The 19,594-nt window shown below is 47.5% G+C and overlaps 1 protein-coding gene across 3 annotated transcripts in view; it reads left to right on the top strand.

The window, feature by feature from the left end:
• The window catches only part of SPTBN1 (spectrin beta, non-erythrocytic 1), a 221,542-nt gene that overhangs the window by 132,604 nt on the left and 69,344 nt on the right, over positions 1-19,594 (top strand). For all 3 annotated transcript variants that reach the window (XM_068129086.2, XM_068129087.2, XM_068129088.2), the window contains exons 10-15: positions 1,225-1,342; positions 1,515-1,673; positions 1,780-2,082; positions 11,929-12,082; positions 13,099-13,690; positions 13,902-14,180. In XM_068129086.2, the coding sequence (XP_067985187.1) occupies positions 1,225-1,342; positions 1,515-1,673; positions 1,780-2,082; positions 11,929-12,082; positions 13,099-13,690; positions 13,902-14,180 (1,605 nt within the window). The remainder of the gene's footprint in view (positions 1-1,224; positions 1,343-1,514; positions 1,674-1,779; positions 2,083-11,928; positions 12,083-13,098; positions 13,691-13,901; positions 14,181-19,594) is intronic.

Genomic DNA, 19,594 nt, shown 5'->3' with positions numbered 1-19,594 from the left:
GCTCTCCCTGCCATCCCCACACTTAACAACATTAGATTCCTTCTACTTTCCTTTCCCCTTATCTTGCTTTTATGAATAGTATTGTGCACTGCGACTTTCCTATTCCATCTCCAGGCGCTGCATGACATCGCCAGGCACCGAAGGGGGCCCTGTGATGACGCGCCCTGAAAGGGAGTACTCTGTTTTCACTCCGGTTTTGTTTTCGTGTTTTTCTTTCTTGTTTGTTTTCTTTCTTGTTTGTCCGGGCGATATCCCAGCCATCCTTTGAGCTAGAAAGCTGAAATTTGGCCACAATAGTGAGCATGTGCTTTGGCAAAACTATTTTTTATTTTTTGATTAATGAATTAATTGATTCATTATTTAATTATTATTATCGATTTATAAAGTCCTTATTTATTTTCTTTCTCATCTGGGCAATATCTCTGGCATCCTTTGAGCTAGGATGCTGATATTTGAACATGACAATGACCAAGTGATTTGGCTGTAAAGGTTATTTTTGATTTATTGATTAATAAAATAATCAATTAATTATTTCATTATTTGCTTTGTCACCTAATTTTTTTTTTTTTTTTAAAGTTACAGATTTGGATGAAACGGTGGTGGTTTAGGTATTCTATTAGCCAAATGATTAATAATTTAATTTTTTATGATTATTATTTCTTTATTTTCATTATTAATCTCATTTCTTTTCTTTCTCATCTGGGCAATATCTCGGGCACTTTTTGAGCTTCGAAGCTGATATTTGGACACGACAGTGACCAAGTGATTGGATTATGAAGGATATTTTGTATTTATGATTAATCAATTATTTGGATTAATTTTTACATTTTTAATTAATTTACTCAAAGGATGAAACACTTCGGATGAAACACTGGTGGTTTAGGTATGCTATTGACCAAATGATTAAGAAATTAATTCTTTTACGATGATTATTTTTTATTTTAATTATGCAATTAATCAGTTGATTATTGTACACTTCTCCCTCCCAATTCCGTCTCTATGTGCTGCATGGTGGCATTGACGGGCGCCTAAGACACCCGAGCAATGCTGCGCACCTGAGCATATGTTATTTATTTATTTGGCATGGGGGCGTTGTACTTTGAATATATCGCTACTTGTTGTTATTTGCATTTTATCCCCCTGCCTTGCTCTTATGCATATATAATCCATACATTTGACCCCAAGTAAGTGTTTTATTGATGTTTTATTGCTTGTTGTCTTAAGGTTCACTGAAAAAGGCAATCTTGAAGTTCTGCTGTTCACAATCCAGAGTAAAATGCGTGCCAACAATCAGAAAGTGTATACCCCAAGGGAGGGAAAGCTCGTCTCTGACATCAACCGCGTAAGACGCTCTTTCAAAATTTATTCTGCAATGCACTTGGTTTTCATAATCATCAGAGGGAGATGCAGAATGAATCATATAATTGTGTCCTGTATGAGGTTTTTCTTTTCTTTTTTTGATGTGTATTGAACACTTTCCCAGTAAACGTTGTTCTCTGTTATCTTGTGAACAGGCCTGGGAGCGGCTTGAAAAGGCTGAACATGAACGAGAACTGGCTTTGCGCACTGAGCTTATTCGACAAGAGAAATTGGAACAGTTGGCTCGTCGGTTTGACCGAAAGGCAGCACTACGTGAGACATGGCTTAGTGAGAATCAACGCCTTGTACTGCAGGTAACCAAACCAAACTCGAGGAACTGTCACATGGGCTTTCTTTTTACCATTTACGTGATTCTTTTGGAGAATATCCTGAGCAAATCACTTTGTTTGGGGATGGCAGGATAACTTTGGGCAGGACTTGGCAGCTGTGGAAGCTGCCACAAAGAAGCATGAAGCGATTGAAGCAGACATCTCTGCATATGAGGAACGTGTGCAAGCAGTCGTGGATGTGGCACGCGAGCTTGAGGCAGAGGGCTATCATGAAGTGCGACGCATAAACACTCGCCGTGACAATGTCATGCGGCTGTGGCAGTATTTGCTCGAGCTGCTTGCAGCACGCCGTGCCCGCCTTGATGCAAACATTAGTTTGCAGCGCATCTTCCAAGAGATGCTACATCTGATTGACTGGATGGATGACATGAAGGTATGATATCAAAATTTCTAAGCCACAACTTTATCTTTGTGACATTGTATAACTCTCAAAAATGTGAAGGCATTAGGCAGTCTTTCATAATTGGAAATAATTTTCAATTCGACTTTGCTGTGCAATTTCTCTTTCTGTTGGTAAGTCATGTTGCAGAGTCCTGTGGACACTTAGATTCCATAAAATATTCAATGCAGTTAATTACAGAAAGCATAAACACTTCTTCATGTGTGGATTGTCAATTTTCAAGTGGGTATGTTTATTGTAGCTGCCATAAATTTGATATTGTTACGTGCATTGCCTTCAGTCTCCCTCCAACAGCAGGTGTTGAGTGAGTGGCTTCAAAACCACACCCTTGTTTGTAGGGCCATGCCCTGCCATTGGGTTAGTTAGTGGCTGGATATTACGGTGTGTTGTGTAAAACCAATCAGGTCCACACAACTTCAGTCCAACGGGTTGGTTTAATTGCATTTAGATCATAACATCATCCTGTAAAGTATAAAATACAATAAGTATACGATGTGACATCTCATGGGTCCATACATATCATTCAATGCAAGCAAGCTGGATAATCTATGCAGGCGTACCGTTAGCGAGTCTACCAGATGTAACATGTCACAGGAGAAGTCTCGGAGCACCGTTCGCAGCAGCGGGTCTTATAGTCACGCCCCTAGCGGTGTCAACGAGCAGCGAGCATCACCCCTGGTTCAGTACGAATACGATTTCACTACATTCTCCCCCCCCCCCCGTCAGAATTATACAGCAGCGCGGCTAAAGCGAGTGAGCGTCAGCACGAATAGGATGCGGAACATCAGTCGACCCAACCGTATCGGGCCGGGCGGCGAATTTCTCTGCCAGCACGCGTCCGAAATTCCCCGGGTACGGCATCACGTATCCCTGTGTCCCCGGCGTCAGAGGCACCAACAGGGTCGGGTGACGAAGGGGGTAACTCGAAGTCGTCGGGCCCAGGTAGTCTCGGCGAGGGGAGGGTCGGTAGACTTTCGGCGATGGGAGCGTCGGGAGAGGCCATAGTCTCATAGATGGGTTCGTCCGGTTCGTCCGATTCCCTACTTAGGTCGTCGACCCCGCAAGGGGCAAGGTGACGGACGGAGACAGTAGTCTCACGGCCATCAGTCGTCATCACACGAGCATGCTCAGGATTAGCCTGGAGAATCTGCACTTTGTCCACTAGGGGGTCGTACTTGCTCGCGCGAACCGCCCGTTTAAGGTAGGCCGGCCCGGGCCCAGCGAGCCAACTGGGCAAAGACCGTATACACCCCGAGCTCCTGGGGTGGTGGAAAAGTCGCTCGTGGGGAGTTTGGTTGGTTGCCATACTCAGGAGAGCCCTGATCGAGTTCAACGCCGCATGTAGCGACCAAGCCCATTTATCGAGGCCCCGGCCGAGGGTCCGGAGGTGGAGCATGACGGCCCTCCAGATAATCCCGTTGAAGCGTTCGATCTGCCCATTAGCCTGGGGTCTGTACGGCGTGGTGTAACTAGACGCAATGTTATTTTGGAGCAGATAGCCGCGCACCTCCTGAGACAAGAAGACCGCACCCCGGTCGGTATGGACATAGGCCGGGTAACTGAACATTGAGAACAAGTTCTGTAAGCATCGCATCACCGTGGCAGCAGTCATGTCCGCGCACGTATAAGCAAAGGGGAATCGCGAGTACTCATCTACGATAGTGAGCAGATAGCGAGAGCCGCTCGACACCGGCAATGGGCCCTTGAAATCCATCGCCAAGCGTTCCCACGGGCGTGTAGCCTTCACCAGAGTCCCCATGGGAGGGTTATAGAAACGCGGTTTGATTTCCGCGCAGATAGCGCAGTCGCGACAGATACGGCGGATATCGTCAATCGAGTATGGGAGATTCCCACTCCGCACAAAATGAGCGAAACGCGTTACGCCGGGATGGCCCGCAGTGGCATGCAGCACCCGTAGGCCCTCCAAAGAGGTGATATCGGCGGCCTGGTTATCCTTCCCCGGGCGATATTTGATGGTGTAACAGAAGTCGGCGAGTTCGATACGCCAGCGAGTGATTTTCTCATTCTTAATGCGCTGGGCGTGTAAGGTGTCGTACATGAACGCAATGCTTTGCTGGTCCGTGATGATTTGGAAGCTCTGCCCGAGTAAGTACGAGCGCCATCGCCGAATAGACTCGACGATCGCATACGCTTCCTTTTCAACGGACGAGTGTCTCCGCTCAGCGGTGGTAAGAGTCCGAGAAAAGAAAGCCACGGGACGCCCCCCTTGGGAGAGGGTCGCCGCGATGGCCTGATCCGAGGCGTCACTTTCGAGGACGAACGAGCCGCTCTCATCGATTGTCGCCACGGCGGCTCGGGCGATGTCGGCCTTAAGGCCGTCAAAGGCCGTCAATGCGGCCGGACTCAGGGGGAAGGTGTCGCAGGCCACAAGGGGGCGAAGTTTCGCGGAGAAACTTTGCACCCATTTGGAGTAATGGGCGAACAGCCCAAGGGCGCGCTTCAGGGACGCCCGATCGCAGGGAGGGGCCATGTCGAGCAAAGGTAGCAGACGCTCCTTATCCGGAGCGACAGAGCCATGGGTCACGGTGTACCCCAGAAGATCTATCGTGCGTAGGGAGTATTGGCAGTTATCCTCGTTCATAGTTAAGTGATACCGCTGCGCGACCTCAAGGAAGCGCTTCAGATTAGCATCATGGTGCCCTTGGTCATATCCACAAACCGTAAGATTATCGAGGTAGACGAAAACATCGGTTAAGTGCTCCCGCGCAACGAGGTCATCCATGGCCCTCTGGAAACAAGCGACCCCGTTCGTTACCCCAAAAGGCAGTCGCGTAAATTGGTACAACCGCTGCCCCGACTCAAATGCGGTATAGATACGATCCGCCCTAGAGATAGGGATCTGGTGGTACGCACTACGGAGATCGAGAGTGCTATAGACCGAATACTGGGACACCTGTTGCACTAGCGCGTCCATCCCCGGAAGGGGGTAGGCATCCAGCTGTGTAAAGCGGTTAATCGTTTGGGAATAGTCGATTACCATGCGTCTGCGATGGGCCTCGCTGCGCACCACCAAGACCTGGGCGCACCACGGCGACCTACTAGGTTCTATGATGCCGTCTTTCAAGAGCTGAGCCGTTTCGTCCGCAATGAATTGCATGTCAGCGCGAGAGTAGCGTCGGGATTTTACCGCGACAGGGGTGCAGTCGGAGGTTAGATTGGGGAACAGCGAAAGCGGCTGGACGTCCATTTGCGCTAGGGCGCACACCGCAAGCGCGTCGTCCGCCCCCACAACAAGAGTGTCAGGCCCACCAAACTCCATTACCAGACGTCCATGCAGCTTAAGAAAATCGTGTCCTAACAGAATATCAGCACATAATGCGGGTAAAACCATAAGGTGTACATCAGGGAAAACCCGTCCCTTTAGCACGAGTTTCAATCGGCATTCCCCCTTCGTGCTGAGTCGAAGCCCTTGGGAAGCCATGAAGATCCGTCTCGTAGACCTCCAGATCCGCCATCCATGCCTGAGCACAAGTCGCTGGTCGATAAAACTATCCGTAGATCCTGTATCCACCAAGGCCCGAACACAATGGCCTTCGACCATGAGGGGAATAAGGGCTTGAGCCAGGCCAGACGAGGCTGCTGGGAGCGGGACTGAGCCCCCCGAATGGGTCGGACCAGCCTCGCGGGTGGATCCTACGCCAGCAGCAGTTTTGCGGTCGTGGCCGGAGTCTGTGTTGACCATGGGAAATCCATTATCGTCATCAGAGGGCTTTCCCAAGCATTCCAGTGTTTCGCGATTCAAAAACTGACAATTCTGACGGGAAAAGGCCTCCGTAGTATTTGAAATCGCCTTTTGACACTTTTGGCAGAAAAAGGCTTCCGTAGTATTCGAAATCGCCTTTTGACATTTTTGGCAGCAAAAGGCCTCCGTAGTCTTTGAAATCTCCTTTGTCGGGGCGTGGCCGCCGTTAGCTCGTGGACGACTCGAGGAGAACGTTCCGCTGGGGCTTGGCGTGGCTTCAAAGCCCCTTGCGTGGCCCGGAGTTTGGTCAAGGACACGTCCTTTGTGCCCGATGGAGGATGAGACGATGGTGGCTGTCCGGTGACGCCCGCCAAGGACGTCTGAGCGCCCAGGGGCCCGCAGAGAGGGGCCCTCCCCTTCGAAGTCGGGTAAGGCGCCGGGTGTCGGGCTCGGCTCGCGGGCTCCGCAATGAGCCCATTCAAGGTCGCCGCGCCCGCGCGACCGCGACCGCGCGAGTCAATGAGCCGCGAGCCGCGTGCCGTTTTCCTGCACACTTTCGCGTAATGACCCTTTTGCGAGCACAAATGGCATATAGCGTCTCGTGCCGGACACACGACCCGGGCATGACGTGGCCCCCCACAGAAAAAGCATGCGGCCCCGCGTAAGGCCTTGGGTCTGGTCGTAACGGCAGCCGTCAGGGCTGGGTCTTCCTCCGGAGCATCCCGGAGTTCAGCGAGCGGATCCGCGTCCTCGGCGGTAGCACTCTCTGGCCGGGCGTGTAGCGTGGTGCCCGCCACGAGGCGCGTGCGATCATAGGTGTTCGATTGCATCCGCGCTTCGGTGTATACTGTCCCTTGCTCGAGTGCCGTAGCGAAGGTCAGGTCGGTCTTCTCCAAGAGTTTGAGCCTTAGTTCCTGGGAGGAGACCCCTGCAACGAAGGCATCTAAAAGACGATCATCCTGAGCCTGCGCGGGAGTCCGTGGCTCCCTGATGCTGTCCAGCAAAAGCTGCCGGAGCTCCTGGGCGTAGTGGTCCATCGCCTCGTTGGGTTGCTGACGTCGCGTTTGCAGCAAATATCGTGCATACACCGGGCTTTTTTCCTTTATGTACAGCCGTTTGAGCTCCGCGATGGAAAGGTCATACGTCGCGCATTGAGCGATAGCGTTGTATACCCGGTAGTCGATTTTTGAATGGAGAGTTGCTAGCTTCGCGGCAGCCGTCGGAGCGGTCTCAGGCTCATCAAACAGATTCTCCAATTGTCTGAGCCAGTGCTTCAGCTGCAAGCCTCCATCCGTGGCTTGCGGGTCGGCGCTGAATACGGACACCGTCGGCGTCTTGTTGCCAGCCATGTCTGTAGATCTTAAATGCAATTAAGTGTTGTGTAAAACCAATCAGGTCCACACAACTTCAGTCCAACGGGTTGGTTTAATTGCATTTAGATCATAACATCATCCTGTAAAGTAGAAAATACAATAAGTATACGATGTGACATCTCATGGGTCCATACATATCATTCAATGCAAGCAAGCTGGATAATCTATGCAGGCGTACCGTTAGCGAGTCTACCAGATGTAACATGTCACAGGAGAAGTCTCGGAGCACCGTTCGCAGCAGCGGGTCTTATAGTCACGCCCCTAGCGGTGTCAACGAGCAGCGAGCATCACCCCGGGTTCAGTACGAATACGATTTCACTACACGGTGCACCGGAGATTTTCCCCACACCTTTTGACTCCTCTATTCCTAATTATCCGTGGGTGGAAAGGAAACGTCACCACGCAAAGGATTTGGAAACAATAACTGTAATAACAATACTGCATTAAAGGGTTTAAACAATTTTAACAACAAAGGAGCACAATAGCAATAATAAGTACACAATTCTACATGATGGTACAATTCATCATGAGCCTTATTATTACAATGATGCCCATGCAAAACGGAGATCTTACAATTATTCTTAACTACTGCAGCAAGCCAGGTTTACGATAGAGGGTTGAGAGCGGATCAAGCGGAGAAGAGGAGATGCACCAATACTTGTGTGAGATGCAACTGGGATCGTTCCTTTCATCAAAATTGTTTATTTTATAATATGGGGTGTCTATTTGGCAAAAAAAGGTATTTTCTTCATATTTGGCAAAGTGGTAACTTTAGAAAAACTAGAATGACACTCTTCGACTTCACGTTGACCTATATGCACCCACCCTCATTATTACATCATCATACATACTTGTACCAAGTTCGACTTGGATCCCTTCAGCCGTTCTCAAGTTATAAACCTATTACAGATTCTTACCTTTGACGTTGTGACCCCAAAATCAAATCGGTTCATTTTTACCTTATTTTACATATTTGCACCAAGTTTGACTTGGATTCCTTCAGTCGTTCTGAAGTTGTGGCGGTAATGAAAACCTATCACGGACGGACAGCTGGACGGACACCTGAAAACATAATGCCTCTGGCGACTTCGTCAGCGGAGGCATAAAAACTTGTCGTGAATACCATGGATGAGGATTGTATATCAGGTGAGGATGGGCATTTGTTTGCATGCACAGCCCCACCGGCAGGCGCATGGAATGAGGACACTGGCCAAGGGCTTCTTCCCCGAGTGACATCCCAGTGGAAGAACCACGAGGGAATGAAGAGGGTGGGTACCTTAGTGAGCAAGGTATTTTTTGATCAGAGGAACAATACCTTGAGAGTGATTAGCACGTGGAGGGGTGGGTGATAATGAAGTCATTGCAGGGGATGGAAAGTATGAACAAGCAGATGAAAGAATTAAGAGACCGAAGTATGGATGGAATGAAAGAACAAATAGGAGGAATTAAAGAACAAATGAGGGAGGTGGAAGAATGACAAAATAAAAAGTGACAAAATGACATGCTCAGGTCAGATTGTAATGGATAGGAAAATGACTTAACTTTCTTTTCAAGGTATGACAAGGACTGGAATTGATTTTGGAAATAAAATTGAAGTGAATCGGAAGCAAATGGCTGAAATACATGTTGAAGTGAGTCAAATGATAGAATACCAAGGGAATACAAAAGCCATGAGCAGATGGCCTGGGATTTTGAGGAATTGAAATGGGGAAGGTTTGAGAGGAAAGAAAACAACAACTCAATTGAAGGAAATGCAGAAGATGATTGAAAGGGAATTAAAATGAGATGTCCAGCATTAGGAAAGTGTGAAAGAGGATAAAGGAAGTGATAAAGAAGATTGGGGAGATCAGAGCAAAAGTGAGCAGGGCATTGCATAAGGAAATGCAGGAATTTAAAGGTGAAGTGAATGAGGATACACCAACAACAGGCATTTTAAGGCCATTTTCCTTGCTAGAGCGGGGGGCTAGCCTTGCAGGCCCCATGACAATCGTCTCTATTTTGCCCTATTTTCTGCATCTCCCCTTGTTAACCCCCTTGCCCGCATTTCTTCTTCCACCACCTTTAGCCAAGTCTTTCTCGGTCTTCCCCATCCTCTACTTCCTTCTACATTCATTTCCATCATTCTTCTCAACCAGTCACTTTCATCCTTCCTCAACACATGACCAAACCATCTCAAACTGTTTCTCTTCACAGCATCCATCAGAGGCTCTATTCCCATCATCTTTCGCAATTCATCATTTGTCTTTCTCTCTCTCAACGATACTCCACACATCCACCGAACCATTCGCATTTCCACCCTTTCCAGCCTTCGTTGCTGCTCTACGTTCATTACCCAAGTATCGCTCCCATAAATCATAACACATCTCACACATGCAGCATACACCTTTCCCTTCAGCTTCAATGACACTCCCCTCCTCGTCAGCACGCCACTCAGTTCCCGAAACTTCTTCCATGCACATCTCACTCCAGCAACCGTTGCCGAGTCTGATCCACCTTCTCCATTCAACGTGTCTCCTCGGTAGCAAAATGTTTTCACACCTTCCAGCTTCATGCCGTCTCCAAGATCCAACTCAACATTTCCTCCATCTGCAGCTCCCTCTGTGCACACCTTACATTTGAATGTAGCTGCCACACTGGTTAATGACCCTCTCAGACCACTCCATTTTTTATGAACTCACTCAGCGCACATTGTACATTGAATGGAGTTCACAACGACACCCTTCCTGCACACAGCACACAGCCACTTCCCAGTTCTTTCCACCTCATCACATGCTTTACCACTTGCCATCACCTTAGTTTTTCCGATATTCACCTTCAGACCTTTTGCCTCCATACATTCCTTCCACTTGTTCATCTTCTCCTTCAGTCCATCCATACTTTCCGCAATCAACACCAGATCATCTGCATACAACAACTCCCAGGGTAAACCCTCCTTTACATTCCGAGCCAGCACCTCCATCACAGCTACAAATAGTCGTGGACTTAGTACCAACCCCTGATGCACTCCCACCTTCACCTCAAACTCACCACTGTTCCCGTGCTCCTCCCCAAACCCCGGTCAGGGTGTACCTCCGAGCCCCGAGAGGAGTCACGGCAGAAAGATGTGTTATTCTGTATGTCAAAGATCAATGGTGAAACCACACCAATTGTTACCAACAAACAAGTATTGTATTAAGGTCACACAAGAATAACAGTACAATAACAATATTAATCAATTGTACAACCAATATATCATTCCTGTGATGGTACCATCAGTTTCGTAGAATGTAACTCACTGTGCTCCAAGTGAGCGAAAATAACATTCCCAATGTCTCTATCCCGGCATCAAACCAAAGTCGATCCACGCTCCAGTGATCGTCAGAACGATGTTGTATCGAGACCAGAATCCCACTCGGTTGACAGTCACACTGCCAAAGATGGGCAAAAGCGTCCTCAAGAGGCGGCTGGGAAATCACACCTTTGGGTATGGACGTTCAACGGCTCTCAATCGGCGAACCGCAAATTCACACTCAAAATCCACGTTACACACACACACCAGGTTAACGTCTGGATGCGGTGAAATGGTTGAAGCGAGGTGAAAAGCCTGGAGCGATGCGAAATCAGGCGCGAGCAAAATGGCCAACGGTCCGTTCTCGAGACGTAACGGCACTCCAATGATTCTCTTCGGAATCATCCGCAAAACCTGTCACGCAGGTTTATCTGTCACAGTGATAACATCTCTGTCGCAGGAATCCCTTTCCCAGGAAACCCCAAAGTGCGCTAGTGACCCCCGTTCGCCAGCGTTTCCTCAAAACCAACGCAGCTCGGCTCCTTCTCCGACCTCACTCGCTCCGCCTCCTCTTCCTCTTCTTCCTCTTCTGATTCTTCGTCCGGTTTCTTTTCAAAACACTAACTTTTTTTTATCTTTTGAAAACAGTTATCTCCAATTCACTTAAATGATAACAATAATAGTACATGCAACCAAAAATGTTTACAGTGGATGAGAACCACAACAACGGAAGTGACGAATCCGTAACACTTCGTCCTTACAGCTGTGCGCGCTCTCTCGTACATTGCCATCACTACTCTGATCAACCATTTCTCCACTCTAAACTTCCTTGAAGGGCCCATGTCACTGCATTGCGTGGAACCCTATTGAATGCTTTCTCCAGATCAACAAACCCAAGAAACAACTTCTGCCTCTTCTCCATGTACACCTCCTGCAACTGCCTTACAATCAAAAGCGCGTCTGTCGTTCCTCTTCCTGGCATAAATCGAAACTGCATTTTGTCGATCTTCATGAGGATGTAAAAGTAATATGTTGTCATGAGAATGATTCACTACAGGAACAAGATGGAAGGTTGGAGAAGGTGTAGGAGAAGAGCAATGAACTGATGTTGCATTGGAAAGGAATCATTGATGTTTCATCAGAAAGCAAGTTTCATCGGAATTGCGTGTGCAGTTTGAGAAGAAAGCAAATATCTATTTCAGGCAGCAACACCCTTCTTCCCCCATAGATTCCCTTTGGACCCGATATTTATTATTCTTTTTTTTTTTTTTTTTTTTTAGGCCATTAACAAACTTAGGCACATCACGGATGATGAAGGTTGTGGTCAAGTTTCATCAAAATTGTGTGTAGTTTCAGAAAAGAAAGCAAATACCTATTTTGTGAGAGGGCCAGTGGTGATGGCATTTGTGGACTTTCAATCTCAATGCGCTTTTAATGGCTTGGGGTAATTTTATTTTTCTGTGTGAATGCCACAGGCGCGGCTTCAATCTCAGGACTATGGTAAGCATTTGCTGGGTGTTGAGGATCTTCTGCAGAAGCATGCACTCGTGGAGGCTGACATTTCAGTGCAGGCAGAGCGTGTTCGCAGTGTAAATGGTGCTGCACAGAAGTTTGCCAGCCAAGAGGAGGGTGTGTATTACTTGTATTACTCCTTTTGGAAAAAAAAAAAAAAACTGCTGGTAGAGGGAATATTTTGGTTTTTCTCATCACTTGCTTTTTGGAGGATCAATTCAGATGCATATGCTAGAGTGACTTTGCATCAGTACAGCTGAAATGTTTTGCTGAACAGGTTGCTTGCCTTTACTAACCCTCGTTGGACTTTGTCCAAAACGGTGCCTTATGGATTGGGGCTAATCCGCCCGTCTGTTCGTGCGTGCTTCCGCAACCATATCTCGGAGATGTATGGACGGATTTTGTTCATTTTTGGCACAAAGAGAACACATGATTGCATACATGCGTACCTCACTTTATTTTGCTATCCGATCAAAGATGGCTGACTGGTAGACTGGTGGCCATTTTAGTTGTAAAAAAAATCCGATATTGACCACGTCCTCAACCATTTCTCGGACATGCATTCACCGATCTTGTTCAAACTTGGCACACAGAAAATGTATGATGCGTTACATATGCATGTCATTTTTTTTTCGAGATCACATCCAAAATGGTCAACTGGCAGCCATTTTGTTAAACGTGTCCCCAACCATTTCACGACATGCATGGGCCGATTTTGTTCAAACTTGGCACAAAGACAATACATGAGTATGCATATGCAGATGATTTTGTTTTGTAATCCGACAAAACTGACGGCCGGCCTTCGTACAGCAAAATTACTAAAACCTATGACTTTTTATGTATTTTTCTTCTTGTTTATGATCGTATTGGTGAAGTGTTTTCAAGCACATTCAACAATGATAAATACAAACAGAGAATTGTTTTTGCAACAAGTAAAAAGCATTGTGCTCAAAATCGCTGTTGTACTTTCTTTTAGTGCTGTTCTTCTGGGGCTGTTGTGGATCCTGGGTGAACTATAGCTTTGACCCATTGTGTGCAACATCATATCATTTGTAACCTGTAATGATGAAGTCGATGGGACTTTATGATTTACTTGCTGAACATGCATTAATGTTTGGTATCACTATGTGCAGGTTACAAGCCATGTGATCCACAGCTCGTAGAGGAGCGTATTACTCATCTGGAAGCCCTGTATGCCGAGTTGTGTGCACTTGCGACAGCACGCCGAGATAAATTGGAAGCGTCACGCAGCCTGTGGCACTTCTTTTCGGAGATGGCTGAAGTGGAGACTTGGATACATGAAACTGAACCACTGCTTTTATCTGAGGAGGTTGGTAAGGACCTTACCAGCGTTCTACGACTATTAGCACGCCAGCGAGCCTTTGAGGATGAGCTTAGTGGACGCCGAACCCATATGAAACAAACAGTGAGTGAAGGTGAAGCAATGGCAGAGCAGGGGCATTTTGGTGCCAATGAGATCAGAGAGCGAGTGGCTGAAATTGAGCGAATGTGGGCTGGCTTAGAAGAACTTGCAACAGCGCGCAAGCAGCAGTTATGTGATGCTGAAAGCTTGCAGCAGTTTGCGTCGGATTCGGATGACCTCGAGGCCTGGCTTGTGGATGTGCTCCGCCTAGTGTCCAGTAGCGACGTGGGTCATGATGTGTTCTCTGCTCAAACGCTAGCCAAGAAACACAAGGATGTGATGGAGGAGATTGCTGGATACCGGTAAGAGAGCCATTTCCTTTTTGGCCGTCTATGGTCTGACCAAGTCTGGTTTATTTTTTTTTCTTGGATTTTCTTCATGCTCATAATATCAAGTCATTACAATTGTGTTTTGGAAAACATAATTGAAAAACCCATTTGCATGTGGTTGATGATATTTGATACAAAGCAAGTAATTGTTCTCCAGGATTGTTCTCTATCTTGCCTTTTTCAGTCCAGTTGTGGATGCTCTGCATGAGCAGGCGCAGACTCTTCCGACCAGGAAAGCTAGTGAGGCTGGTGTGCCGGAGCGCCTTGCGGAGTTAGAACGACAGTACCGCGAGCTTGTGGCAACAGCGCGTGAGCGCAAGCAGCAGCTACAGGATGCACTGGCCCTCTACAAGATGTACAGCGAGGCAGATGCTTGCGAGTTGTGGACTGATGAGAAAGAGCAGTGGCTCAATGGGATGAGCGTGCCTGAACGCCTTGAGGACCTTGAGGTAGTCCAGCACCGGTGAGTTTAAACATCTGGTGATGGTTTTATAATTGCGACTGCATTGAAACGACATAACTTTTTTTTGACTTCTTGATCAATTAATTTTTTGGATGGACATCAATTGAAGTGTTGAAAAACCACTTTTTGCACTTGTGTTGCTGTTGCAAAACCACTTTTCGCACTTGTGCTGGCATTGAAAACCACTTTCTGCACTTGTGTTCGTGTTGCAAAACCACTTTTCGCACTTGCGCCAGTGTTGAAAACCACAAATCGCAATTGGGTTAGTGTTGCAAAACCACTTTTCATCAATTTGGACAATAATGGACATCGAGGGTCGTGTGAGGTGTCAAAATGATCAGAGTACTTCCATACAATATACGGAGCTCGCGACGCGGCCTTGCTTCCTTCTCACCACGGACTGAGAGCACGGTCATTGGATGCTCAAAAACGTTAATTCCAGGAATTGTACGGCTCCGGAAAGATACGAACGTTGATCTCGATTAACCCACACGAGGTTTTGGACAACCGCTGGGCTCTTGGAAGCTGAAGGCCGCATTGGGCTTGACGGTAGAGAATCGAAAGGAGGCCGTCTAATCTGCTCGCCTCACGCTTGTTGTGTCTTCGACACGCGGTGTTCGACACCGCCATTTTGGACCACTTCCCACATGAGTGGCTAACCCAGTTTCAACAGCCGCCAAGCTCCTGAAAGTACTCTTTGGGACGCCAAGCTAAGTGCCGGCCGAAGGGGTTTATTTTCATTTTATCTTTCCCTTGACGCCGAGGAGTTCTGGAAATCTCGCAAGATTGTGAAAGAAAACATCTGTCTTTATTTACTTTTAACAATGCGTATAAAGCAAGTCGTATAAAGCATCGGGGCCTGGCGAAGCGTGCGGGCGGACGGAGGGCTTCCTCGCGCCGGAGCTTGGAGCCGCGTGTGGACGGTGGACAAGACGACGGACAGATACCACATTTCCCCACACGAGGTTTTGGACAACTGCTGGGCTCTTGGAAGCTGAAGGCCGCATTGGACTTGACGGTAGAGAATCGAAAGGAGGCCGTCTAATCTGCTCGCCTCACGCTTGTTGTGTTTTCGACGCGCGGTGTTCTACACCGCCATTTTGGACCACTTCCCGCATGAGTGGCTACCCCAGTTTCAACAGCCGCCAAGCTCCTGAAAGTACTCTTTGGGGCGCCAAGCTAAGTGCCGGCTGAAGGGGTTTATTTTCATTTTATCTTTCCCTTGACGCTGCTCCCCCCTCCCCCCCCCTCCACCCCCCAGAATTTCCATGTTTTAAACGTTTCCCGGTGTGTACCCTGGATAAGAATAGGTACACCGTATCCCTGCGTGTCGTAAAAGACGACTAAGAGGGTTGGCGTCAGGAAGGGCATCCGGCCATAAAAACATTGCCTCAAAAAGGGAACCATGACAATTACAAGTACATATGGGCAGGGTACAGCCCGAAGTGGAGATCGGTTTCTGAGGTTTGGGACATGGAATGTAGGGACAATGACAGGGAGATCAGGAGAAGTGGTGGAAGTATTGGTCAGAATAAGAGTGGACATATGTTGTGTGCAAGAGACGAGATGGAAGGGAAGTGGTGTGAGAATGGTGAAGGGTAGGCAGGGACAGAAATACAAGTTTGTGTGGCAAGGGTGCCTGGAGGGCGTGAATGGTGTTGGTGTCCTGTTTTCTGAGGAGTTTGTAGACAGTGTGGTGAGTGTGACGAGAGTGAGTGATAGGTTGATGATGATGAAAATGATGATTGGAAAGCTCTTGGTGAACGTCATCTTGGGATATGCTCCGCAGGTTGGTCGAAGCGATGAAGAAAAGGACAAGTTCTGATGTGCGATAGAGAAGCTGATGGAAAATGTGAAAGATGAGGAAGTTGTTGTGGTAGGAGGAGACCTAAATGGACACGTGGGAAGGAGTATGGATGGTTTTGACGGAGTTCATGGGGGTTACGGATATGGTGTGAGAAATGGAGAAGGTGAAAGGATTTTGGAGTTTGCTGATGGAGCTGATTTGTTGATTTGTAATACTCTTCCAGAAAGAGGATAATAAGCTTGTTACATACACGTCAGGTGGGTCGACGACAACCGTTGACTACCTGATGGTGCGTATGCGAGATAGGGGGCACCTCCGGGACACAAAGGTGATCCCGGGGGAGGAGGCTGTTTCACAGCACCACTTGGTTGTCTGCGACGTAAGGGTGAAAGGTGCGAGGAGAGCTCGGCGGGTGAAGTACCAACCGAGAATGAAGGTGTCGAGGTTGAAAGAGGTGACAGTAAGGGAGGCATTAAAAGAGAGGCTGAGTAGGGTCGCGGATGATGTGGTTGAGCTTGAAAGTGGTTGGATGTCGATGAAAGCTAGTCTGTTGGGAGCCGTTGGTGAGGTATGTGGATGGACAAAAGGACCACCGAGGCACTCGGAAACATGGTGGTGGGATGATGAAGTTGGAAAGAGGATTGACGAGAAGAGGAAGAAGTTCAAGGAGTGGCAGAAGGCGAAGGGTACGGGAGCAGAAACAGCAGAGCATGAAAGTTATAAGGCAGCCAGGAAGGCTGCAAAGAAAGAGGTAGCAAAGGCACAGGAGGCATGTAGGAAAATGTTCGGAGAACGCTTGGATTCGGAAGAGGGTCAGAAAGCAGTATTCAGGATTGCAAAGCAAATAGTGAAAGAGAGGTGTGATGTGATGGGGGTGAGGTGCTTGAAGGATGAAGTGGGACAAATCGTTGTGGACCCAGATGGAATTAAAGGAAGATGGAAAAGATATATGGAAATGCTGTTGAATACAGAGAATGAATGGGATGGCAACATAGAGAGTAACCCAGTTTTAGGACCGGCAGAGAAGATAACTGAGAAGGAAGTTGAGGAAGCGATAAAAGCAATGAAGGGTAGAAAAGCGGGAGGGCTGACGGGAGTTGTGGGAGATATGTTGAAGGCAGCAGGAAGTTGGGGTGTGAAGAGAATGACAGAGATCTGTAATCTGGTGGTGAAAGAAGGCCGCATTCCAGTGGATTGGGAACTGAGTACCCTCGTCCCTCTATACAAGGGGAAAGGTGACCCTCTGGAGTGTGGCTCGTACCGAGCGATAAAGCTATTGGAGCATGGAATGAAGGTATTGGAAAGGGTGTTTGAGAGGAGGATAAGGAAGAAAGTGAAGATCGACGAAATGCAGTTTGGATTCATGCCAGGAAGAGGAACGACAGACGCGCTTTTCATTGTGAGGCAGTTGCAGGAGAAGTACATGGAGAAGAGGAAGAAGTTGTTTCTTGGGTTTGTTGATCTGGAGAAAGCATTCGATAGGGTACCACGCAAAGTATTGACATGGGCATTGAGGAAGTTAGGAGTGGAGGAATGGTTGATCAGAGTTGTGATGGCAATGTACAAAAGAGCGCGCACAGCTGTAAGGACGAAGGACTGGAACAGTGGTGAGTTTGAGGTGAAGGTGGGAGTGCATCAGGGGTCGGTACTAAGTCCACTACTATTTGTAGCTGTGATGGAGGTGCTGGCTCAGAACGTAAAGGAGGGTTTACCATGGGAGTTGTGTGCAGATGATCTGGTGTTGATTGCGGAAAGTATGGATGGACTGAAGGAAAAGATGAACACGTGGAAGGAATGTATGGAGACAAAAGGTCTGAAGGTGAATATCGGAAAGACGAAGGTGATGGCAAGTGGTAAAGCATGTGGTGAGGTGGAAAGAACTGGGAAGTGGCCCTGTGCTGTGTGTAGGAAGGGTGTCGTAGTGAACTCCATTCAATGTACAATGTGCGCTGAGTGGGTTCATCAAAAATGTAGTGGTCTGAGAGGGTCATTAACCAGTGTAGCAGCTACATTCAAATGTAAGGTGTGCACAGAGGGAGCTGCAGATGGAGGAAATGTTGAGTTGGATCTTGGAGACGGCGTGAAGCTGGAAGGTGTGAAAACATTTTGCTACCTCGGAGACATGCTGAATGGAGAAGGTGGATCAGACTCGGCAACGGTTGCTCGAGTGAGATGTGCATGGAAGAAGTTTCGGGAACTGAGTGGCGTGCTGATGATGAGGGGAGTGTCGTTGAAGCTGAAGGGAAAGGTGTATGCTGTATGTGTCAGAAGTGTTATGATTTATGGGAGCGAGACATGGGTAATGAACGTAGAGCAGCAACGAAGGTTGGAAAGGGTGGAAATGCGAATGGTTCGACGGATGTGCGGAGTATCGTTGAGAGAGAGGAAGACAAATGATGAATTGCGAAAGATGATGGGAATAGAGCCTGTGATTGATGCTGTGAAGAGGAACAGGTTGAGATGGTTTGGTCATGTGTTGAGGAAGGATGAAAGTGACTGGTTGAGAAGAGTGGTGGAAATGAATGTAGAAGGAAGCAGAGGACGGGGAAGACCGAGAAAGACTTGGCTAAAGATGGTGGAAGAAGAAATGCGGGCAAGGGGGTTAACAAGGAGAGATGCAGAAAATATGGCAAAATGGAGAAGATTGTCATGGGGACCGCAAGGCTAACCCCCGCTCTAGCAGGGAAAATGGCCTTTAAAATGCATGTTGTTTGTTTGATCAATTAATTTTTTCCTGATTAAATTGATCAACTACTCCAACCAAGTCTTTGAGAAACAGGCAAAAGCTACAAAAACTTTGTAGTTCGTGATTTTTTAATCACATGACTCTCTTTCGAATCCCCTTTCCTTTGAATGTAAAATTTGTCTGTGTAGAATTTTTGTTCCAGTTGGTAAAGTCTTGTTTATTGGTAAAGTTGGTAAAGTTGGTTTTTCAAATATGAGTTAAAAAAAAAAAAGTGAGGTCAATATTTATTTCGGACACGGCATTAACTTTTGCATGCTATGATTAGTGGCACAGAATTACAGGTATGTCGTGTTCGTCCTTGATGTTTTATGTTCACTGTAGTTGCAAGGTCATTTGGCCTGCTCTCTGAGCAAAGTTATAAGGCAGCCAAGAAGGCTGCAAAGAAAGAGGTAGCAAAGGCGCAGGAGACATGTAGGAAAATGTTCGGAGAACGCTTGGATTCGGAAGAGGGTCAGACAGCGGTATTCAGGATTGCAAAGCAGATAGCGAAAGAGAGGTGTGATGTGATGGGGGTGAGTTGCTTGAAGGATGAAGTGGGACAAATCGTTGTGGACCCAGATGGAATTAAAGGAAGATGGAAAAGATATATGGAAATGCTGTTGAATACAGAGAATGAATGGGATGGCAACATAGAGAGTAACCCAGTTTTAGGACCGGCAGAGAAGAAAACTGAGAAGGAAGTTGAGGAAGCGATAAAAGCAATGAAGAGTAGAAAAGCGAGAAGGGCTGACGGGAGTTGTGGGAGATATGTTGAAGGCAGCAGGAAGTTGGGGTGTGAAGAGAATGGCAGAGATCTGTAATCTGGTGGTGAAAGAAGGTCGCATTCCAGTGGATTGGGAACTGAGTACCCTCGTCCCTCTC

This window comes from Myxine glutinosa, chromosome 9 (genome assembly GCF_964187855.1).
Source record: "Myxine glutinosa chromosome 9, kmMyxGlut1.1, whole genome shotgun sequence".
NCBI lineage: Eukaryota > Metazoa > Chordata > Myxini > Myxiniformes > Myxinidae > Myxine > Myxine glutinosa.
The sequence above is the reverse complement of the archived record's forward strand: the minus strand, read 5'-3'. Positions and strand labels throughout refer to the sequence as shown.